This window comes from Tursiops truncatus, chromosome 3 (assembly GCF_011762595.2).
Source record: "Tursiops truncatus isolate mTurTru1 chromosome 3, mTurTru1.mat.Y, whole genome shotgun sequence".
NCBI lineage: Eukaryota > Metazoa > Chordata > Mammalia > Artiodactyla > Delphinidae > Tursiops > Tursiops truncatus.
Genome location: NC_047036.1, coordinates 136,103,980 through 136,128,166, shown reverse-complemented (window position 1 = coordinate 136,128,166; position 24,187 = coordinate 136,103,980). Strand labels below are relative to the sequence as shown.

Genomic DNA, 24,187 nt, shown 5'->3' with positions numbered 1-24,187 from the left:
ACCTGATGCTCTGGCAGCCAAGTGAAATACTGGTAGCTAGTGGAAGAGAGCAGTGGAAGGAATAGAGAGAAGCAAAACCCAGGCCTCTGATGACTTTTCTTTCCTCTAGTGTCTGCTTGCTACCTAAACATGGTCACTCTGCCCATCTGGGAGCTGGGGTCCTCGAGCAGGGGCATGTCTCTAAATGACCTGAGGTTGGGCAGACAGTTAGTGAGGCCAGCGAAGCCTCATCTTCTGGGGAGGAGGGAGATGAGGGCTGGGACACAGGGGTGCCTGTCCATTATTATGTATGTGCACACTCACATTATGGACCAAATCCACACCAAGGCACATATACATATAAACACATACAGAATGAGCCACCGCACAAACAGGTGCCACACAGCATTATGCACATACACACTGATATGAAGTTACTGCTGACTCGTACACACATTTAAACGTGCACCCAACACATATATCCAGCAACTATTGTGTACACACTGAAACTGAAGTACACTTCTGTTGCACACCAAGCTGCAAGCTTGGATATGTGCGTATATATGTGCAGACACAGCCCTGATGTATGTTTGGGCACATGCACTTATGCATGCACACACACACACAAAACTAAACATGTACACACGATTCCTAATCCCTCTCAAGTACACACATATTCAGTACACAGGAAGAGGTACTCTGTTATAAGCTGTCATGCCCACAGCACAACCCCTAGATCCACAGCGAGATGAATGCTCACGTACAAGCAACACACATTCCTCTTCAAACACATGCACACATACCCACGCACTTGCAAACGCCTGGGTAACAATCACTCTCGTGCACAGAAAATTTCAAATGCACTGACAAGTTCTACGCACAGAGCGATGCATCGACACACTCAAGTTGTTGCCGGAGCTAAAAGGTTTTTCCCAACCGATGCCCAAGAGAGCGCGCCTCGCTGCGGGCCGGCCCACGTGACCCGGCGGAGAGCTCTCCCGCCCATGACGGGATGGGAAAAGTATGCCCGGGGCGGGAGCCGGCTGGGCTGCAGCTACGGAAGGCGGGACGGCCCAGAGCTTCGTGGCTGCAGACCCGTCTGGACGTGGCCGGCGGCGCTGAGGGTAAGTGTCTGCGCGGTCTGCCCAGTCCGCACCCCCGCCACCCTCCGGCAGGGATGGAAAGTGCGGGCGGGGAGGGGGGATACGCGGTGCTGGCGCGGGTAGGAGGAGATGGGAGGGAGGGTACTGCCAACACCCCCTCTTTGCAGGCCGGGCAGCCTTATGAATTACAACATGAATTGACATTTATTGAGCGCTTACCATGTGCCAGGCTCTGTGCTCAGAGGTTTTATCGTTGATAGTAATAGCTCGACCATTTGTCCTGCACCTATTTTGTGCCAGGCCCTGCCAGCCCTCCACTTAAGCTCTTTCGTTTCCATGACAACAGGTTATCACCACCTGCAGAAGGGGCACCGGGCTCAGAGACGTTAATGACTTGCTCAGGTTGCACAGCCAGTAGTTGGTGGTAAAGGGATTTGAAGCCTGGTAAGTCCGAGCCCAATATCCGAGCTAACAATCATAGTTACTTATCAAGTGCATTATCTAATTGACTCTTGACAACATTTCTTTCATCAAATATATCATACAGACAGGCAAGCTGAGATTTGCACCCAGCTCTTCACAACTCTCTTCACTCTCCCTCCCCACTACTTGTCTCCAAGCCTTGTCTTATTTACTTTGTTCTTATTTCTCCATCCCCACTGCCACTGCCCCATTCCAGGGCTGTTCCTCTCAACTAAACTGTTGCACTGGCTCCCTGCAGCCTCCCAGCCCAGGCCTCTCGCCCAAAGCCTGAATCCTTTGTACAACCTCAGTGCAATTGTCCTCTACCCTTTGACTGCAAAACTCTCCTGCGTGGAACCCTTCAAGGGTCACCTCCTTAGACTGGCCATCTCCCAGAGACCCCACTGAACCAGCAGCAATAGCAACGACAGTGTCCTATATGTGCCAATCCAAGGCTGATGCTCAGTTAGTGTTCCAAGTCCTCTCTGCTCCTCCATTTCTGCCCTCCCATCTGCACAGCTTTTCTCTGATTCATTCCGTTATCTGGTAATCATATCCAGTATGCTCACTTTCAACTGCCGCTCGGCAAACCTTCCACACTTTTCAGAACCTCACTACTGCCCTTCATTCTAATACATCCAGAGCAGCACAGGCTTCCTTTCTTCCCAGATGTCTTACTTCTCCCCATCCCCTAGCAGGGACACAGCCTTGACTGTCTTCCAATCCTTAAGCCTTCAGGTTACCTTTTGTTTTAAATGATACAAAACTGACAATGCTTACCTTAAAAAATTCACACAGTACAAAAAGGTGGAAAGTGAAAAGTAAAAGGTCACACACTCCTTCCCAATTCTGGGAGGTAACCCCTTTAACAAGATGTGTGTCCTTTCAGGAATTTCCCCCACAAACATACATACACATCTCTATTTATCTGTGTCTATCTTGTTTAAACTCAAGGATAAATCATACTTGACATTCCCTGCTGCAACTTGCTTTTTCACTTAACAGTGTACACTGGCCATCTTTCCATATGTGCGTATACTTTGTTCCCGTGTACAGTGTGTCATTACACAAATGAATTGAGATTTCTTTCACAAGTCTGGGGCATCTCAAACCTACTCCGCCTCCATCAAATATTCAGCAAATTCCCCCAAGAAGTTACTTCTTTCTCTGCAAATCCCTCCATTCTTCCCTATCTTGCTATTCCTCCTCTCATCTTCACCTGCAGATTGGACACAGACGACTGGACCTTCTTTCCTACAGTCCCAGTGTCTGGTGCTTTCTACTCCTGAATGTTCATCATGGGGCAACACAGACCCTTTATATACTCACAGCTTCCCCCACTCCTTCCTCCAGGTCAGAGGACTGCCAAGCTGGCTTTACCTCCATGAGGCGAACTCCTGCATAAGTCAGATTTCTGTTAATCAAATTCTAATCTAGGTTTACTTTTGAAGGGAATTCTATGCCAAATCTTTTTTCAAGGAAATAATCTTCCTTTGGATTTGTGCATTGCTGTAACTGGCTTACTTCTATAACACACACACGCAGCTGCCCTGTTAGTTAAGGCTTTATGTGCATGGGTCCTGTGCCCAAGCAGAGGGGCCGTGATAGAGGGGCACGAGCCCTGGGCCCTGAATCAACAGGCTTGGGTTACATCCCAGCTTTGACCTGGGAAAAATGACTTCACTTTTCTGAGTTCTGTATTCTCTCCTGCCAAATAGGGATGATAGCATCAGCCTCTTAGAACTGTGGGGAGAATTAAAGGAGAAAACGAACATCAGAGCTTTGAAATAAGAACATACCTGCAGAACAAACACATGGAGAATACCCTCTTCCTCTAGATCATATGCCAACAAAGGCCATGCACGATACATAAGTGAACAGGATGCATGACATTTAGGAGTGGTGAAGACTTGACACTGAAGAATATAGGTCCTGTGTATTACTTTGCTAGGGCTGCCATAACAAAGTCACAAAGACTGGGTGGCTTCAACAACAAAAATGTATTTTCTCACAGTTCTGGAAGCTAGAAGTCCATGATTAAGGGGATGGCAGATTTGGTTTCTTCTGAGGGCTCTCTCCTTGGCTTTCAGATGGCCACCTTCTGACTGTGACCTCACATGGTTATCCCTTGGTCTGGGTGTCATGTCCTAATCTCCTCTTCTTATAAAGATACTAGTCATATTGGACTAGGGCCCATCCATATGACTTTGTCTGACCTTAATTACCTCTTTAAAGATCTCATATCTAAATGCAGTCCCACTCTGGGCTTCTGGGGGTTAGGACTTCAACATATGAATTCTGGGGAAACACAATTCAGCCCATAACACCTTGTCCAAGAGGTAGCCAATTGGTGCCCTGCCAGAATGCTGCAGATCCTCCTGATTCTCAAGAAAAGCTGGAAATCTTTTTTTTTATTTGAAGTATAATTGAGTTATGATATTAGTTTCAAATGTACAACATAGAGATTCAATATTTTTACACACTACAAAATAATCACCACAATAAGTCTAGTTACCATCTGTCACCATATAAAGTTATTACAATATTATTGACTGTACTCCCTATGCTGTACATTACATTCCTGTGACTTATTTATTGTATAACTAGAAGTTTGTACCTCTCACTCTCCATCTGTTTCACCCATCTTCTCCCTTACCTCCCCTCTGGCAACCATCTGTTTGTCCTCTGTATCTCTGAGTCTGTTCTGTTTTATGTTTGTTCATTTGTTTTGTTTTTAAGATTCCACATGTAAGCGAAATCATATGGTATTTGTCTTTCTCTGTCTGACTTATTTCACTTGGCATAATACTCTCTAGGTCCATTCTAGGTCCATCCATGTTGTCACAAATGTCAAGATTTCATTCTTTTTTATGGCTGAGTGATATTCCATTATATATATCTTCTTTATCCATTCATCTATAGATGGACACTTAGGTTGCTTCCATATCTTGGCTATTGTAAATAGTGCTGCAATGAACATAAGGGTGCATGTACCTTTTCAAATTAGTGTTCTTGTTTTCTTCAGATGTGCATTTTCTCAGAAGTGCAATTTCTGGACCATATGGAATTTCTATTTTTAATTTTTTTAGGAACTTCCTTACTGTTTTCCATAGTGGCTGCACCAATTTACATTCCCGCCAACAGTGCACAGGGTTCCCTTTTCTCCACATTTTGGCCAACACTTATTTGTTGTCTTTTTGATAACTGCCATTCTGACAAGTGTGAGATGATATCGTGGTTTTGATTTGCATTTCTTTGATGATTAGTGATGTTGAGCATCTTTTCACGTGTCCGTTGGCCATCTTTAGAAAAATGTCTATTCAGGTCTTCTGTCCAATTTTTATCAGGTTGTCTTTTTGCTGCTGAGTCGTATGAGTTCTTTGTATATTGTGCACATTAACTGTTTATCAGATATATTGTTTGCAAATATCTTCTCCCATTCAGTAGGTTGTCTTTTCATTTTGTGGATAGTTTCCTTTGCTGTGCAGAAACTTTTTAGTTTGATGTAGTCCCATTTGTTTATTTTTACTTTTGCCCTTGGCTGAGGAGGCATATTAAAAAAAAATATTGCTAAGACCAATATCAAAGAGCATACTGCCTATCTTTTCTTCTAGGAGTTTTATGATTCCAAGTCTTTAATCCATTTTGAGTTTATTTTTGTACATGGTATAAGAAAGTGGTCCAGTTTCCCAACATCATCTATTGAAGAGGCTGTCTTTGACCCATTGTATATTCTTGCCTCCTTTGTCATAGATTAATTGACCATACAACTGTGGGTTTATTGCTGGGCTGTCTATTCTGTTTCCATTGATCTAAGTGTATCTTTTTGTGCCAGAACCATACTGTTTTGATTACTGCAGCTTTGTAGTATTGTTTGAAATCAGGGAGTGTGATACCTTCAGCTTTGTCCCCCTTTTTCAAGATTGTTTTGGCTATTGTTTTGGGGTCTTTTGCGTTTACACACAAATTTTAGGATTATTTGTTCTAGTTCTGTGAAAAATGTCATTGGTATTTTGATAGAGATTGCAATGACTCTGTAGATTGCCTTGGGTAGTATGGTCATTTTAACAATATTAATTCTTTCATCCGTGAGCATGGTATATCTTTCCATCTGTTTTCTTTCATCAGTGCCTTACAGTTTTCCAAGTACAAGCCTTTTACGTCCTTGGTTAGATTTATTCTAGGTATTTTATTTTGAAATCTTGATTTTAACATAAAATCTCCCAAATTTTACATTGGCAACAATTTCAAACGTTAAAAAAAAAAAAGACAACAACAAAAAAAAACCAGAAGCATGGTGCAGTCTATGGTTTGCATAATGTCATTGATAAGCCAGCTGGTCACCCCTTGTCTAGATTATAACTTCCTCGGTGGCAGGACCATCTTCCATAGTTCTCAGCCAGAAGTCCTTGCACATTGCAATCTTAACAAAAATCTGATCACTGAATGACAAAATTCCAATTTTACATCCTTGTTTAAAGTAGGGCACACCCGTAGAAATCCTGCACCTTTGCATTCATGCCATGCTGTAAAATCACCTCAGCTGTTACAACTGCCTTCAGTGCCATTTATCCCAAAGCTCACAACTGTTCAACTCCTCACAAGCTCACTGTTCTCACCATTTTACAGATGAGGAAACAGCAGACCCAGGCCTGCTCATTATTCCTTCTCCCATTATATCTCTCACTGTTTTCATATAGTGCAATTATATCAGAATAACACTACTACTACTGAGTGCTTACTGTGGGCTGTTACTGAATGATCCTATTTAATATTCACAGTTACTCTATAATGGAAGTATGAGCAATCAAATTACTCATGGAGACATTCCTAAAGACCTCAAATAATTCAAACTGGTGTAATTCAATACAGCTGAAGGATGGCAGGTATTTCTGTTTACCCATGAGAATTTCTGTTTACCTATTAGAATAGCCTTGCAAGGTTCTTGACAAACGTTCACTCATAAAGTGAAACAATAGATTTTTTTATACCATGCTATTTCAAATTCAAATGATTCAAATAAGACGATACACATTGCTTTTCCCATTTCACAGACAAGAAAACTGAGAGATTAAATAACTTAACAGAGGTCAAACAGCTAGAAAATGACTCTTAACCATTACTTAACCACCAGCTCAGCTCTGTGCTCTCGAAGGCTAGCATTGTGTCAGATCTTTAGAGTTACCCTGAATGCCCATCACAGCCTGACTGGAAGTGACTCCATGGAAACCAGCAAGCCCAGGGAAGTCAAGGAAAACTTAGTGGGCTTCCCTGGTGGTGCAGTGGTTGAGAGTCCGTCTGCCGATACAGGGGACGCGGGTTCGTGCCCTGGTCCGGGAGGATCCCACATGCTGCGGTGTGGCTGGGCCCGTGCGCCATGGCCACTGAGCCTGCACATCCGGAGCCTGTGCTCCGCAACGGGAGAGGCCACAACAGTGAGAGGCCCGCGTACCACAAAAAAAAAACCCAAAACTTAGCTTTTTCTCCCCAGCCCTTCAGAGTTCAGACTTTGTTCCTCTCCCTCAGTTCCCGGATCTTCAAGCACAGTCCTTTCTACACCTTTCCAAGGAATCATCTAACCCCCAAATTTCCTTCCCCTGCCTTCTGTATGGTCCTGGATGCTCCTCAGGCGAGCCTGTATCAAAGAGAAAAGAGGAGCAAGGCTTGCTTTCTCTCCTGGTATAGGTAGGCCAGGTGGGACCCTCAGTATAACCAGATGGTGTGCCCTTTAAAAGCAGCAACCCCATCTTTTCATCTTCAGATCCCCAGTATCTGGCCTCCAAGGCAATAAGAATAAGCCACACCATTTATTAGGCAGTCTTTCCAAGCCATGGTACCAAGTACCTGCATACGTGATAGCCCATTTGGCCTCCTGTCACTTGATGAGATAAACATTCTCCCATTGATTCACCTATCTCTGTACTGTGGAGCCTGAACAAACCAGGTGGATCAGGGGTACAGGGCCAAGCCAGACACCCTCATCCTTCCCTCAGGACAGAACGGCAGGAGTGAAGGCCAAGCCTCCCTAGGAATCTCCTTTGGTAGCAACAGACAGAAATAAAACTCAAACTATCTTACCTGAAAATGGAGAATTTATTAGGAGCCTACAGGGGCCTCCACCTGAAAGGCCACAGGACTCATGGAGGAGGTCAGGGTGATTTTCCGTTGGCTGAACTGCTGTTGGTGACAATTTTAAACAAGGTCTGAATTTTTTATCATGTTTTGCTTTCAACATCCATCATCTTGTTTGCTTTTCAGAAGGACAAATAATAGCTAATGCTTTTATATCTCTTCCATAGGGCAGGCCTTACTCTAGGAAAATTAAATCCTCATAAAAACCTTCTAAGGTAGGTACTTTTATTATCGTCCCCATTTTGGAGAGGATGAGGATGAGGGAGAGAAGATAAGGGGGAGAAGGTCCTTGTAGAAGGTCCCACAGCTAGTTGGTGGGATTTCAACTCCAGCAACTCTGCTTCCATCTAATACAATACCCACCGTGTGGCTATCAAGCACTTGAAACGTGGCCAGTGCTGCAAGTGTGAGATACACACTGGGCTTCGAAGACTTAGTGGCACTTAAAGAATGTAAAATGCCTCAACAATTTTTACATTGATTACATGTTGAAATGATGATATTTGAGATATACCGGGCGAAATAACATATGAAAATTAATTTCACCTGCTTCTTTTTACCTTTTTCACGTGGCAGTGAGACCGCTTAAAATGACACATGCGTCTCACATCCTCCTCCTATGGGGCACCGCTCTGGTCGGCCACTTGGAGGCCGGCCCTCAGGAGAAGCTGGATACAGGGCTCTGAACACCCTCGGGCCTCCTCGCCCGTCTTCACACCCCACACGTCAGCTGCCTGCTTCTCTCACTGCGGTCCTTGGTCTCCAGGGCGGAAAACAGCTGTGGGCAGGTCCAAAGCCTGACGGCTTTGGCTTCAGCCGCCCGGGAGCCTGACTCTGGCCCTCACTTCGAGGACTTAAGTCCCACGTGAAGCAGCCAGGGACCCAGAGGGTGGGCTCCACTCCCACCACATCACACGCCACGCGTGTTGGTGTGTAAGAGTTTGGGCGCATCTGTCAGAAAGTAGACCTTGGTGGCGGTAACGCAGGGCCCGCCACGCTGACTTCCGCGGTGCCGTTCGAGTTCCCGCTGAGACAAACCTCGCGAGATCCTGGCTCCTGCTCCGTCATTAAGTCTTGCTTTGGTATTGAACCTCTTTATCTAGACTGAGCCAAAAACAGGGGCACGGGGGTGAGGGGAGGAGAAAACAGCAGATCAAATATTTTCTGAGGCCTCTTGGCAAGTGGGCCCCATGACTTTTTTTTTTTTTCCAATAAAAGTTTATTATGAACACAGGAATTGGAATTTTATATAATTAACCTTCCATTTTTTTAACAACTTAAAAATATGAAAACCATTCTCAGCTCACAAGTGCTGTGTCGGATTGGGTCCCAAAGGCTGGTGTTTGCTGACTCCTGCTTTTGGGAAATCCTTTTGTGAGACCCAGAAGGACACTTCCTAAGAGAGGGGCACTGCACGTTTTTTATACTGCTTTATATATATATATATTTTTTTTCAAACCATAGAAATCTATTTTCTCACAGTTGTGGAGTCTAGAAGTCCAAGATCGAGTTGTCAGCAGGGGTGGTTTCTTCAAAGACCTCTCTCCTTGGCTTGCAGATGACCACCTTCTTGCTCCGTCCGCATATGGACTTTCTTCTGTGTGCGTATATCTCTGGTTCTTTTTGTGTTCAAATCTCCTGCTCTTGTGTGGACACCTTTCTGTTGGATTATGGTCCACCCTAACGGCTTCCTTTTTTTTTTTTTTTTTAACATCTTTATTGGAGTATAATTGCTTTACAATGGTATGTTAGTTTCAGCTTCACAACAAAATGAATCAGTTATATATATACATATATTCCCATATCTCTTCCAGCTTGCGTCTCCCTCCCTCCCACCCTCCCTATCCCACCCCTCCAGGCGGTCACAAAGCACCGAGCTGATCTCCCTGTGCTATGCGGCTGCTTCCCACTAGCTAACTACCTTACTTTTGGTAGTGTATATATGTCCATGCCTCTTTATCGCTTTGTCACCGTTTACCCTTCCCCCTCCCCATAGCCTCAAGTCCATTCTCTAGTAAGTCTGTGTCTGTATTCCTGTTTCACCCCTAGGTTTTTCATGACATTTTTTTTTAAATTCCATATATATGTGTTAGCATACGGTATTTGTCTCTCTCTTTCTGACTTACTTCACTCTGTATGACAGACTCTAGGTCTATCCACCTCATTACAAATAGCTCAATTTCGTCTCTTTTTATGGCTGAGTAATATTCCATTGTATATATGTGCCACATCTTCTTTATCCATTCATCACCGATGATGGACACTTAGGTTGTTTCCATCTCTGGGCTATTGTAAATAGAGCTGCAATGAACATTTTGGTACATGACTCTTTTTGAATTATGGTTTTCTCAGGGTATATGCCCAGTAGTGGGATTGCTGGGTCATATGGTAGTTCTATTTGTAGCTTTTTAAGGAACCTCCATACTGTTCTCCACGGCCCCATGACTTTTAATCCTCTGTATGTAGACTCAGTGCTGGAGTGTTTCCAAATGGGCATCGGTCTCCAGATCCCAGGAAAGGGGGCTGGTTCCGTGAGCACTGCGGGAGGAGCGGCAGCCAGACCCTTTCTCCTCCCATCGGCCTCTGTCAGCTTCTCAGAGAAGCTGTTTCCAATTTGCTTCTTGGAATTCAGGGAGGGCATGGGGTGTTTTCATCATGGAAATTTCACTCCCATCAAAGCGAATTTTCAGTAAGCTTCATCTGCGAGCAAGCGTCACCCCAATCCCATCACCAGCCCTTTCCTTTTAACTGCAAACGCAGGGAGAATTGCCCGGCTGCATCAGGCTCAGGTGTCCTCCACCTGAAACACTCCAGGGGCTCCTAGTGGGAGGTCAGGACTGCACGCTGTTAGTTCCGCTGCAGTTGGTGGCAGTTACGGTTTTAAACAAGGCTCTAACTTTTGTATCATGTTCTGCTTTCAACATTGGTTATCTAGTTTGATTCTCAGGAGAACTCTGTAAGGCAGATGGGGTGAGGGTTATGATCTCCATCTTACGGGTGAGAAAATGAGGCCTGGCTAGGAGGAAATGACTTTTTCCACGTGGCCAGTGAGTTATAAAACCAGGCCTGGGACCCACATGTTCTGAATCCAAGACCAGTGTTCTCCTTGGGTTTCCCTCAGTAGCCAAGTGTGGTTTTGTCATCCTTTTGCTCCCTTTGCTCTTTTGTTACACGAGTGACCATTTCATTCAAGGCCGTTGAACAGCTGTGAGTTGAGCCCTTACTGTGGGCAGGGCAGACCCCGTGCTAAGCTGTGGTCATAACAGAGAGCAAGACAGGCAGGGCCTCTGCATTCCTGGACCTTCCACTCCAGGGGGAAGACAGACAACAGAAAGTTAATGAGCCAAGGAACAAAAAATGTATAATCACAACTCGGGCCAAGTGCTTTGGAAGGAGGACCAGGGTGGTCTGAGCAAACAAGCAGGGGTGGGCCTCTCTGAGGAGGTATTAGCCCTGAGACTTGAAACATGGGGCAGGCAGCTATCTGACGGCTTCTGAGGGAGAGGATTACTGTGTCACACTCGGGGCTAGAAGCTTTGAATACATTATCTCATTATTCCTGGATGAACTCCGTGAGGTAGGTATACTATTATTCCATTGGATATAGTTGAAGAAACTAAGTGGCTGTGTTTCCCACAGCTCTTAGTCACTGAGTGAAACACCATCCCTACCTGTCAGTGTGTCCAACCTCATAACCAACAGGTCAAATTTATTTGAGCACAATTTATATCTTCCGGTCTCCAAGGGAGATTGTGCAGAACTCAGGCTCAGCCACGTTGCTCAAGGCCCAGACAAGTGTCCCTGGAGTTTCCACATTCCGGTAGAGGCACTGAGAGACCCATATCCGCACTGCTGGCCCTTCTCACATCACAGTCTGAATAGAGGGCCCTTGGGAGGGAACCAGGGGTTCATGTCCTGAGAGCTAAGGGCAAGAGCAAGGAGGAGGAAGGCTCCGCCTCTGACAGGGGACCTCAGGCTGGGGCCCTTTAAGCGTCTAGTGTTTTCCTAGAACACTTGTCTTTACGAATCATGAGCTACTTAACTCAGAGATGAGGAACCCAGGGACTGGGTAAATTAAAACCAGACTAAAGAACTTCATCCCAGCTTAGCACCTCATGATTCCATTTTGGGGGTTGAGCCAAGTAACATTATTTTCCCCTCAGCAGGAAGACTACCAGGCAGCCTTCCCTGGTCAACTTACACCAGCAAGGACAATTTAGGAACTAAGATAGTTTTTTTAAAGGTGAAGAAGGACTAATGCTTATTTTTTCTTATCAATTGAACAGACATTTATGGAGTACCTGCTGTATGTAAAATATTCTGCAAGCCCCCTCCCTGGAATGGGGGTAGGGGCCCTGTGCTCTAGGAGGTCAAAGGAAGGAGGGATTAGAATTGGATCGGGTTTGGGTTAGAAAAACTGGGGAAAGGAGAAAACTTCTTTGAATCCAGGGGTATCAGGGCCCTTTTGGATTTAGGCCACAGCCTTGTTTTCTCTTCACCGTGAATTTTCTTCAGGGCGGAGTCTGGGTCTCAAACACGCATTAACCAAGCAAATATTTCTTGAATACCCGCTATGAGCAAAGAAGTTGGAAGCCCTGGGGATATAGCTGGTGTCCCTGCTCCCATGGGGCTTCCATTTTAACGGGAGAGGCCCAGTAAATGGGCAAGCAGACAAATGCAGTGAATATGGGTGAGATATAAGGGCTGGAAAGACAGGACAAGGAGCTGGGCTCCAAAGGGAGAGCTGTCTGAGAGGAAGGCCTTGGAGGAAGTGACATTTAAGCTGAAACACAATAGATAAAGAGCCAGTATGCCAAGAGGGTGGGCCCCCGGGTTGCAGGCAAAAGGGTGAAATGGAGCTTCGCCTGAAATGGGGGGGAGTGCAGGAAGAGAGGGGAAGAACCAGGGTTAGGATGGAGGCAGGGGGCCATCCTTTAGGGCCACATCAAGGGTTTGCTATTTGCAGCCAGCAGCCACTGGAGTAAGACCGTCCAGGAAGTGATGTGGCTGAGTTATGTTTATAAAGGGTCTCTCTGGCTTGGGCTTGGAGAGTGCCAGTGGAGGCAGCAAGAGACAAGGCTGGAGGCTCTTGACGGCTCTAAGCAAGGAATGAGGTGATGGGGCTGAAGGGGAGGTGCTTTGTGCACCCTGGTCTTTTGGTTCAGCCCCTGGGGACACTCCGTTAATACTCCAAAGGGGCATCCCAATGGTGGGATGTCAGGGCTCAGAGGCTGCCCCCTATCACCTTGGCTAAACCACGTGTGGGCCTCTCAAAGGACAGGAGGTTTCCTCAAGCATCAATCTCAAGTACCCTGAAGGAGAAAAAGCATCACTTTTACATTCTCTTAACCATGTATTTTATATGATATAATAAAAGATGAGACATCAAAGAAATTTCTCTGTTGCTGTGTGTGGCTTTGGCCTATGCTTCAAGGTATCTTCTGTAATTTCAGATATTTAGGAAGAAAAATCCAAAAAACACTGACATAATGGAAAGCATTTGGGTGTTAAGGTCTGCCAAACCCAAGTTCAAATGTAACTTCTGCCATGAACAAGTTGTATAAACATGAGCAAATTAACCTCTCCGAGCTTCAGTTTACTCTTCTATAAGACAGGGAAAAAAAAAATAGCAGGGAAGGGAACAAGGCATAGTACCTTACATATAGTCTTCAGAGCCCCTCACACACACGTTCGAATGTTCTCCCCAGTACTCGAATAGTGTGATTTGGGGTAGAATCATTTCACTTCTCAGACCCTCTGTTTCTTTTTTTTTTTTTTAATATTTTTTTAATTTATTTTGGCTGCATTGGGTCTTAGTTGTGGCACGCGGGATCTTCGTTGAGGCATGCGAGATCTTTCGTTGCAGCATGCAGGCTTCTCTCTAGTCGTGGCACGCGGGCTCCAGGGTGTGTGGGCTCGTGGTTGAGGTTCACGGGCTCAGTAGTTGTGGCGCGCAAGCTTAGCTGCCCCGCGGCATGTGGGAACCTAGTCCCCCGACCAGGGATCGAACCCACGTCCCCTGCATTGGAAGGCAGATTCTTTACCACTGGACCACCAGGGAAGTCCCCAAGCCTCTGTTTCTTCCTCTGAAAAACGGGACTATAAGTTTACTGCCTTCATAGGGTTTATTGTAAACTTCAAATAAAATAATTCCAATAAAGAGCTTTGCACAGTGCCTGGAAGTTTGTAGGTGTCCAGTTAAGTCAGTTTGCTTCTGCCTCAGTTTCCCTGTCAGTAACCAATGAGGTTGGCTTAAATGGCCCGTTGGGGCTCTCTTCAAGTTTGTCATTCTAAGTTTATTTTTAAGACCCAGCAAGAGTTCACCTGTCTGGATGCCTTGCAGCCTTGGCCCCCCTCCAAGCCCTCATCCCCAGGTTTTTCCACCACTGTGGTATGGAGAGTAGGCTGGGAGCAGGGCTATTTGGAGCTGGTTTTTTCAGAGGTGACCCTCTGAAACAGAGACACTCTGCTCCCTCCCTCTTGGTTTGGAACCAGAACCTAGTCTCCCCGCCTTTATTTCCAAAACAGTTCCTGGCTCGAGCTGCTTCAGGAACCTCCAGGCTCCAGCTCTGAGAAATCCCTTCCTCCCTGCGTGTTCCAGAGCCTCCGCCCCGCCACTGGGGCCCACCCTGGGCCAGCATCACTAAGCGGGATCACTCAGTAAGCCCCCCTCTCAGCTCACTTCCTCCGCCCTCCCTCCCTCCCTTGTCCCAAATATTCGCAGGTTGCAACTTTCCAAACTATTTCAAACCTGCTTTGAGAAGTCGGTTTCTCTTCTGGGGCCCCAGATGTGTCCCAGCTCACAAGTAACACTAAGACCAGTTTTGTAATATTCTCATCAAGGAGACAAGGGAAGGAGATGGAGATTCCTGGGGCCTGGGGAGTGCCTAGGACAGTTTTCCAAAGTCCATCATGCATGTAACTTCCACCGAGTTTGCCTCCCACCTCCCACTATCACTTATGCAGCCCATGTGGAGCCCAGGTGGCACCAAAGGTGAGACTTCTTCCTGTCCCCCAGTGCAGGTGTAAGACTGGCTGGACCACCTGCCCCCCTTCTCAGCTCACCTCTTTCCAGGCTGAAGGAACGAGGGGAAGGAGAAGTAAAGGGACAGACAGCAGGGGGATTCTTGTTTCTTGGCAGGAACAGGGCTAAGCTCCTCGGCCCGTCTGGGCCTGGCAGACAGGGATGTCTCTTTTGTTGGGGGCCTTCTGCGGGCTCCTTGGCGGTTCCCAGGTTGAGCCCTCTGACTGTAACAGCCATGAAGCGGGCCACCACACTTTCTTTCGCCAGCAAGTCCAGGCCTCACCCTCAGCTTCTGGTTTTCGGGCATCCACCCTGCATGGTTATCACTGCTGGGCCCCTCGCTTTCTGTCCTGGTGCCTCCAGCTCAGGCCGGCTGGGGCTGCGGAATGTCTGGCACCTTCTGTCTACCAGAGAAGGCAGGCGAGAAGGCAGTCAGCCCAGTTTCTGTGCAACTGAGAGCTCTCTCTTCCCCCTTTCATGCAGCAACCAGCCACTTTCCCACCCACCAGCTTCCAGAGGCAGGCCTCAGATTCATTTCCATGCCTCCTCCCCTTCCCCACCACACGGGTTGCATTTTATTCAGTAAAATCCAAGAGTGCCCAGAGTTATGGAATGAGCTCTCAAACTATTCCTTTGTCATTTCTTCACTTTGGCCTGACCTCTCAATTGAGCATGCAGCCTCTCGTGTGTCCTGGTGCTCAGGTGAGAATTTTGATTTTAACACCCACCTTCCCTGACCCACTAAGTCTTTCTTTGCACCCTCTCCCAAGGACTAGATACCCAGACCTAACCTGTGCCCCTGTCAAGTCCCTCTCTTTACGTTGTGCCACAGGCCTTCCTTGCGTCCTAGCAGATGCTCTGTCCCAGGGTCCCTGGCGCTGTGGCCCTGTCTGGGGGTTTCCAAGGTTTCCATGCTTATTTGTGGAGCCTTGCTCAAGATTCTTTAATAATGGGTGTGCACTGCCACAGAAGACAGTGTTCTTTGTGCAAAAGTAATATTAGAAAGGGGTATAGAGGCATGAAAAATGTACTATCACCAAACTGAAACTTTTTTCTTCAATTCATCAGGATTACAGAAACTGAAAAGACAATAACTTTGTTACTGTATGATGTCATGTTATTTAAGGCAGTATCTGGTACTAGATCATCTCTACCTAGCCAGGGACACCTCTGTGACATTTATTCTCTGAGGTCCAGAGAAAGAAAGTAACTTATCCAAAGTCACCAGGTTGGTGAGCCTTGGAGCTGGAACTAGACCAGGCCCCCGAGTGGCAGCGCAGTGCAGTGCTGCGGTCTCCCCTCCTCTCCCTGGCAGGGGAGGCCTGGTCTTCTCTCCCCTTCATCTGTTCCCAGGGTTAAAGATTTGGAGGGGTCAGGAGGAAAGGTAGAATCGGCCTGTTTCCAGAGGTGGCACAGTGGTCTGGACAGGCTCCCAGGCCTCAGGCAAAGCAGCATGTGAAGGGAAGGGAGGTTGAGGGCCCAGGAGGGAACTGTGAGCTCCAAGGGTGAGATCTGAGCAGTGGTCCTCCCTTACTGCCAGTGCCACGGCTGCGGGGAGCCCCCTCATGCTTGAAGGCTGTGATGAGGCAGCTGAAGGCTGTGCGGGAACGGAGAAGCCAGCAAGACTTCATATCTAGTAAGAGAGGGCCAAGTGGACTCTGAAAGTCTCAGTCAGCATCAGAGGTGAAGGGGCTTAGAAATCATCTAGTCCAGTGGTCCTCAAAATGCGTCCGTGAACCGACAGCATCAGTGTCCCTCACATACCACATAATAATGCGAATCTTCCAGCCACAACACAGACCTACCAAATCACAAACTCTGGAGGTGGGACCCAGCAGTCTGGGTTTGGACAAGCCCTCCAGGTGGATCTGATGCATGCTCGAGTGTAGAAACCAACCCCTTATTTTTAAGGGGGGGAACTGAGGCCCAGAGAGGGAAAGGGGCTTGCCTAAAGTCACAAAGCCAGTTACCACTTCAGAGCTCACCCTAGAGGCAAGAAGTCATACCTGGAATGTTCTCTCTCCTGGTTTCATTCCAGGGAGAGAGGCTGTTGGTCACAAAGTGACTGAGCCAGTTTGTTGAGAGATCTTGAACAAGTGGCTTATTTCTGCTCTGGACCTTGGCTTCTGCATCTTCCCGGTGAGGGGCTGGAGGTAGATAATGTCTGGGCACATAACACTCTGGTCTCTGGTGTGATCATGCCCCAGCCTTAAGGACACGGTGTGAAATTAAGACATATTGAGACTTGCAAATTGTCCCAAAAAAATTATATCCCACACGTCTTTTCCAGGAAGCTATTACACCAAATGTGCCACCAAAATGAGAGAGTGAAAAAATAAAATAAAATAAGAGAAAGACATGGGATTCGTAAAGCAGGAGATACAACGCAGGAGAGAGGCAAAGACAATTGCCATGATGGTTATAAAGGAAAATCCTGGGATGACAGCTTAGCATGTACAAAGGTTGGAAAAAGAGAATGGAGGGCTCCAGGACTTATGTCTTTAGGAAAATACATGGAAGAGGTAAATTATCTGATACATTCGATAATGTAGAAAATAGTGGCGTAGAGAACTAAGCAAATAAAATTATTAATATCTCCAGTAAGAAAAGTGTGTGTAAGAAAGGAAGTATAATTATAGTACAGTGCTTAGCTTAGCAGTAAACAAGACACAATAATTCAGAGTGAATTTTGATTCAGTCAAAGATTATATCTGAACTGCATGAGGGAGAGAAAACAGGGTCCTAGAGTGACGGAGGAGGGCTGAATCCTCATCTGTCACATACAGGAGTTCAAAAGGAAATGTCCAAAATTGTTAAAAAGAAACCATGTAAGCATATTGTCTTTTAATGTCAGTAAATGCCAGAAGAAATACCCAAAAGAGTTTGGAGTGGGCGAGGGTTGAGGGGTGGGTGTGAAGATCACACACAATTTTTCATTATAAGCTTTATGGTATTATTTGACTTTATAACAATGTGAGGGTATCATTTTTATTATTTTTTAACTGGGAAAAAAGAAAAAAAAAAAGCAGTGTAGCCTGAAGCAAAGCACACAAGCTCTGGATTTGCCCAGCCTCGTTCAAATCCCAGCCCTGCCAACTGCTAATTGCCTGACTTAGTCATGCTGTGAACTTCTCTGAGCCCCCATTTCCTCTCCGTATCTATTCGGTAAGGATGCCGTGAGATTAAGTAACGTGTGGAAAGCTCTTAGCCCAGGCCTAGTGCACAGGGAGCCCACCACAGAGGAGCTGTGCCCACGGCCCGCCAGTGCTGTTGAGGCTTGGGGCACCTTCGCTCAGAGCTGACACCTCACTTCTCACCCACCAATGTGCTGCCCCAAATCCTCTGGGAGAGGCAGCCTAGTTGCAAATCACCGCCTGCAGTTGGAAGTATTGATATTTCTGCCCTTGTAACTTTCCATTCATGCCACATATTTGAATGAAACCATGGAATTTTTCTCTCCATCCACAGCTCCTCCCCAGCAGCTGTCACTGGGCTGTCAGTTCTGCCACTCTGGAGCGTGACAGTGTGAGGACGTGTGCCTCCCCCGCAGGAGCCCTCCCAAGGGTATTCTGAGTCCATGACTCAGCTCATCCAAATATGTCCTCAAGATGTGATGACACTGTCCAACTACTTGTATGTGATGTGGGAGATAGGAAGGATCAGAAATGCAACTGTGTCTCTCCCAGATGCCCTCTCCTCCTCTTGATGCCTTTCTGACTGACTCCCAGTTAGCTCACAGCTCTCTTGCCTCCCATAGGTGACCACCATGATCCCCTGGGTGCTCTTGGCCTGTGCCCTTCCATGTGCGGCCGACCCGCTGCTTGGTGCCTTCGCCCGCAGGGACTTCCAGAAGAGTTCCCCTCAACTCATCTGCAGCCTGCCTGGCCCCCAGGGCCCACCGGGCCCCCCAGGATCCCCAGGGACCTCAGGAATGGTCGGAAGGATGGGCTTTCCAGGCAAAGATGGCCGGGATGGCCAGGACGGGGACCGGGGGGACAGCGGAGAGGAAGGTAAGAAGCCCAGTGCCTGTCTCTCCTGTCCCCACCTGGGGTTGACAACATCTGACACGAAAGGGGTTTGCAAAGTTATGAAAACTAATGTGAATTCCATTTCATTGTAAACCAAATTAATGTGTTTTTAAAAAACAGAGCAGTATATTCTCTGGAAAGGAACAGTGAGCATCAGATCTGTTCCTGCCCCAGCTGCACCGTTGATTTGCTGAGTGACTTTAAGCAAGTCTCCTGAAATATTATTCAGAACTCTTTCGGGCGCAAGCGACAGAAACCCGATTTATAGCCCCAAATGGAATTTATTGGCTCATACAACTAGGAAGTCCAAGAGCTGAGCTTCAGGAATAGCTGGGTCTAGGAGCTCAAATATTGCTGTCAAGGCTTTGCTTCTCTCGGTGTGTTGGTTTTGTTCTCACAAATGTTGGAAGTTATGAAATGCCCACTGGTGGGCTCAAGCCTACCTCCTCATGGCTTGATCCACAGAGCAATTCTCAGGATGACTGAGTCTCCTTGATCACATGTGCATCCTGGACCAATCCCTTTGACTATGGAGGTGAAGTACCACCATTTGCTAGGACTGGGTCAAGTGCCCACCCCTTGGTGTGTGTGAGTGTGTGGTGATGGCAGTTGGCCACTGTGACTGACAGCCTCCCTAGGACCACATGAAGTAGTGAAGGGCAGGGTGCCAGGGGTGAAGGGGTGCCAGGCAGGTAGCAGACAAGTTGGATACTGTCTACAGCCCTTCTCATCCTTGACATTCCTTATATCCTGAACGCTTGCCCCAGTAACCAAGCACTTTTCAGTGTCAGCAGCATCCCAAAGTGTACATTTCGAGCATTAGTGAAATCATAATTTTTATTTGTATGGCATTTTAACATTGACAAAGCACTTTTGAGTATGCCGCTCATTTGCTGGTATAGCAATACCATCCTATGGGTGAGGTATTCTTATTATCCCCATGTTACAGATGAGGACACAAAATCAGAATGATTAAGTTGAGAACAGCACGTCATAGCTGCAAGAACTTAAACTTTGTAACAAACCTGGATACCAATTTTGACAAATTACCTCGCCCGTCTCCAAACCTCAGTTTCCTCTTCTCTAAAATTGGGATTATAACAGGACCTACCTCACACGGGTGCAGTGAAGATGAAATAAAATAACATGTGAAGCACCTGTCTCAGAGTAGACATACAATAAATGGTAGTTGCCCCTTAATAGACTTGCTGAGCTCACACCACAGGCTGGTAGCAGACTCCAAATCCAGGCCCTTTCCTACCAGATCAAATTAATTCCTCCAAAAGCACCTCCTTTCCAGAAGAATAACTATAAAAATAATGATAATGGCTTTGACTTAAGGGGGGTCAGAGTATGTCTGGCACTGGACAACATAGTTCCCATTTCCTGACCACAGTGATCAGTTGGGATCTGAGCGTGTGCTCCAAGCAGAGCCAGCCAGAGTTTGCATGACATTTTATGACATGATCCATCATCCTTATGAACCCTAAGAGAAACAGGATATCTCTGCTCTTGACTTTCCCCACCTTGATTAAGAACTCTGAGGATGTAGGTTTGGGGCTGTTTTGGCTGTCTCTTCTGCCATGTATTGAGTCTCTGCTGAGAATTAAGCCAACACACCAAGGAAGGCAGTGTTGAGAGATGCAGAGTCCTGACACACATAACCCAGATAAAGCTGGGTCATCCTGGGACCAGTCGTAGGACAGGATAATCTCCAACCACCCTCCCCCTGACATACACATACAAACCCACCTCCAGAGAGGTCTTGACAAGTAAAAGTCAGCTTTTCCAGAAGTTTCTCAAAAAAGGAAATCAAAAAGGAAGCACACACCATAACACATCATAAAACTTCCTTATCTATTTGTCTTCCCAAAAAACTCCAATCCAAAATGACCCTGTCTTTATTCCTCCTCTTCTCATGGTCCTTTCTCCCACCTTTCATTTATTTTCATTTCTTCAAAGAACAGCTTTTTGACCTTTCTTAGTTTTATTTTTTCCCCCATTCCTTTTATTTATTTTTAATTACACGTATAATACACAAATACATTTTCATTGTAATATATTCAAACAGTATAAATAAAGCAAGATTTCTTCTTAATTCTTACCCCTCGTCATCCTCCTTTCATCCTCCAAAGGTAACCACTATTAATTGGTTAAATGTATAACCTCCCTGGCCTCTTTCATATATTTACATGTATGTATAATAATACCAAACACTTCCAGGCACTCAGCATAAGCAATCCGTTCCTGGAAACTAGATGTTCAGTGAGAAAATGCTATTTGGAAATCTATTTCCCTGTTTCTTAAAATAGGAAAAATTTAAATGCATTACACGTGAACACAAAACTCTAAAGCACAGAAAAATCCCTGTATGTGTACAAGTAAGGAGCCAAGTACCTTGTTAGGATGTGAAATATCTGCAACATTACCTGCTGATCACCCAGTTTGTAGGATGGTTAACGAACACTTGCTTTGTGTGCTGTGATGCTAAGACACTGCTTAGCACCTGGCAACCCCTCCAGCAGCAGGCTCCCTGACTGACATCTGGCATGCTTTCCAAAGCATCTACCCACAGCTCTGCCAGTCTGCCGGTTGTATCAACCGTACCGCCATTGTGTTTGGATGTGACTCCAGTCGTTACCCAGATACAGTTTGTATAAAATGTTGTATTGAGTTTGGGGGACATAAATATAAATGTTTCCCACATAATCATCAGCCAAAAAATGTTGTATTGAGAGAAATGCACATTATTAGAGTATGGGTATTAAAAACCCAGAGGTGTTCTACAGACACATATTACTGTGAAAATGTAATACTGTGAAAACGTTCTGCAGGCTATACCAAGTGTATTTAGCAAGTGTTTACTATGTGCCAGGCACTTAAATGGGTGTAGAAATAGCGTTGTGGTTTCCTCTGAACAAAAAGAAGTTTCTGCCACCTGCTTGTTCCTCTTCACAGTGTAGTTTAGAGAAGTTTTCAAACAGTGCATGCAAATCTGCCTCATTTTTTAAACTCCTGCAGAGAATAGCACATAATGGATGGACCATCATTTTTCTCATTATCTCCCTTTGGTTGGGCATTTAGTTGTTCCTAGTGTTTTGCTATTGTAAGCAATGCTGCTGTAAAAACCCTTGCCCTTGGGGCTTCCCTGGTGGCGCAGTGGTTCAGGGTCCGCCTGCCGATGCAGGGGACACGGGTTCGTGCTCTAGTCCGGGAAGATCCCACGTGCCGTGGAGTGGCTGCGCCCATGAGCCATGGCCGCTGGACCTGCGCGTCCGGAGCCTGTGCTCCGCAACAGGAGAGGCCACAGCAGTGAGAGGCCCGCGTACCGCAAAAAAAAGAAAAAAACCTTGCCCACGTGGGCAGGGATCTTGGGCACTGGGCAGGGAGTTCACTAAGGTCAATGGTTTGAAGTCAAGAGGCTTCTTGCAATTCTTGTCTCAACCCATTACCAGCACAGCCGGGGGAAGGATTGACCTGGCAGACAAATCAGACTCTTCCTTAGAAGGCAGGACAAGGGGAGGGCGTGAATTGTTACAAGTTATTTTTGCCCTGATCCACATGATTCTGGAAGGTATGTGTCACATTCGCATTTTCCAGATAAGAAGGGAGAAGTGCCCCTGGTTGTACCATCAGGATTTGCACCCATTTCTATGCGACTCCACAGCCTTCATGTTCTTTCCCTTATCCAAAGGCTTGTGCTCTAAGGATGGAAAGCCCAGGCCAACGGCCTCTGCCTAGTTCTCTGAGGTCCCCTCCGTAACACCAGCTGCTCTGTCTTCCAGGTTCACCTGGCCGGACAGGTAACCGGGGAAAGCCAGGACCAAAGGGCAAAGCAGGGGCCATTGGGCGGGCCGGCCCTCGCGGCCCCAAGGGGGTCAGTGGTGCCCCAGGAAAGCATGGCACACCGGGCAAGAAGGGGCCCAAGGGCAAGAAGGGGGAGCCCGGACTCCCGGGCCCCTGCAGCTGCGGCAGTGGCCACGCCAAGTCGGCCTTCTCCGTGGCAGTGACCAAAAGCTACCCAAGGGAACGGCTGCCCATCAAGTTCGACAAGATCCTGATGAACGAGGGCGGCCACTACAACACGTCCAGCGGCAAGTTCGTCTGCGGCGTGCCAGGGATCTACTACTTCACCTACGATATCACGCTGGCCAACAAGCACCTGGCCATCGGCCTGGTGCACAATGGCCAGTACCGCATCCGGACCTTCGACGCCAACACGGGCAACCACGATGTGGCCTCAGGCTCCACCATCCTGGCTCTCAAGCAGGGTGACGAGGTCTGGCTGCAGATCTTCTACTCAGAGCAGAATGGGCTCTTCTATGACCCATACTGGACCGACAGCCTCTTCACGGGCTTCCTCATCTATGCCGACCAGGACAACCCCAATGAGTTGTAGACAGGCCAGTGCTGGGTCACCGAGGAGGGCACCAGCTTCTGAGCTTGGGCTTCCAGAGCAAGACCCCTAAACTGTCTGTTGGGAACTGGAAGTTGGGAGCTTCTAACCTCTGGCCGACCTCCTCTGCCCCTCTGTTCCTCCATCATTAAATCCAAGCTTTTTTATTCATCCTTCCATCTATCCATTTGCTAATTTTCTTAATATGTACTATGTGGTGGGCACTGTGCTACACTCCAGAAGGTACCTCAGTGAACAAGACAGACTGTGGTTCTCTCCTCGTGGGGCTTACATTCTAATGGGAGAAAAAATTTACAAACAAACCAACAAATAGTATAATTATTGTGGCAAGATGGAGATGCACATGCCATGGTTGAGAGTAATAGAAAGAACAGGAGACAGGGAAAAGGGTGAAATTGTTTTTTTAGATATCATCTTTTTGCGTTTACTTACATAAAGTCTACAAATCTTAAATGGACAGCTCAATGAATTTTCACATATGTACACACCTTGTCACCTTCATGTAGATCAAGAACAGAATATCTCCAGCCCCCCCAGCTCCTCAAGGCTCTCTGAAGCCCCCTCCAAGTCAGTACCAAGAAGAAGTTAATTTTTAAGCTGGGCCCTAAAACAGGAGATATAGCAAGGCAAAGGGGGAGGGGTGTCCTGGCAGAAAGAGCGGCAGGTGTGGAGGAAAGAGCTTGGCACACCTGCGGAACTGGCTGAAGACCAGAGGGATGGGTGAGTGAGAAAGGAGATAGGGACCTGAGGTGCAAGGCTGGAAGGTTACACGGAACCTCACAGGTCGTGGCAAAGAGTTCATTCAGCTCAAGAAAGCAGGCGTGAGCGTGACAGTCATACAGGGATGACCTTGAATCTGCTCCACGCGTGAGGCAAGTCAACGTCACACTTAAGCCCTTCATTATTAGTAACAAATCACCTGCGGGCCCGCTTCTCAATCAGTGAGGTACTTGGGTTACCCCAGCATGCCTGAGAACCACTGGGCGGACGTGAGTAGCGTACAGATGAATCTCTTCCCCCGCCCCAGGGTTTCCAGTGTGCA

The 24,187-nt window shown here is 46.8% G+C and overlaps 1 protein-coding gene across 3 annotated transcripts; it reads left to right on the top strand.

Moving 5' to 3' along the window:
• Window positions 1–996: 996 nt before the first annotated feature.
• Window positions 997–23,301, top strand: C1QTNF2 (C1q and TNF related 2). 3 transcript variants are annotated; one of them, XM_033853534.2, is made up of 5 exons: window positions 997–1,103; window positions 1,429–1,526; window positions 7,844–7,891; window positions 18,458–18,710; window positions 22,514–23,301. In XM_033853534.2, exons 4-5 carry the CDS (start codon window positions 18,467–18,469, stop codon window positions 23,125–23,127), a joined length of 858 nt encoding a protein of 285 aa, XP_033709425.1. In that variant the 5' UTR covers window positions 997–1,103; window positions 1,429–1,526; window positions 7,844–7,891; window positions 18,458–18,466; the 3' UTR covers window positions 23,128–23,301. The 3 variants fall into 3 exon arrangements, with proteins under 3 accessions (XP_033709425.1, XP_019801900.1, XP_073658872.1); XM_019946341.3 differs by lacking the exon at window positions 7,844–7,891 and having other exon boundaries at window positions 999–1,103; XM_073802771.1 differs by lacking the exons at window positions 1,429–1,526; window positions 7,844–7,891 and having other exon boundaries at window positions 1,021–1,103.
• Window positions 23,302–24,187: the final 886 nt, after the last annotated feature.

What these genes read in the sequence shown, in the direction of transcription:
- C1QTNF2 (XM_033853534.2), top strand. Translation starts at nt 18,467, where the DNA reads ATGATCCCCTGGGTGCTCTTGGCCTGTGCCCTTCCATGTGCGGCCGAC. An exon ending in GGGGGACAGCGGAGAGGAAG is followed by an intron (nt 18,711 to 22,513) that starts GTAAGAAGCCCA and finishes TCTGTCTTCCAG; the next exon opens with GTTCACCTGGCCGGACAGGT.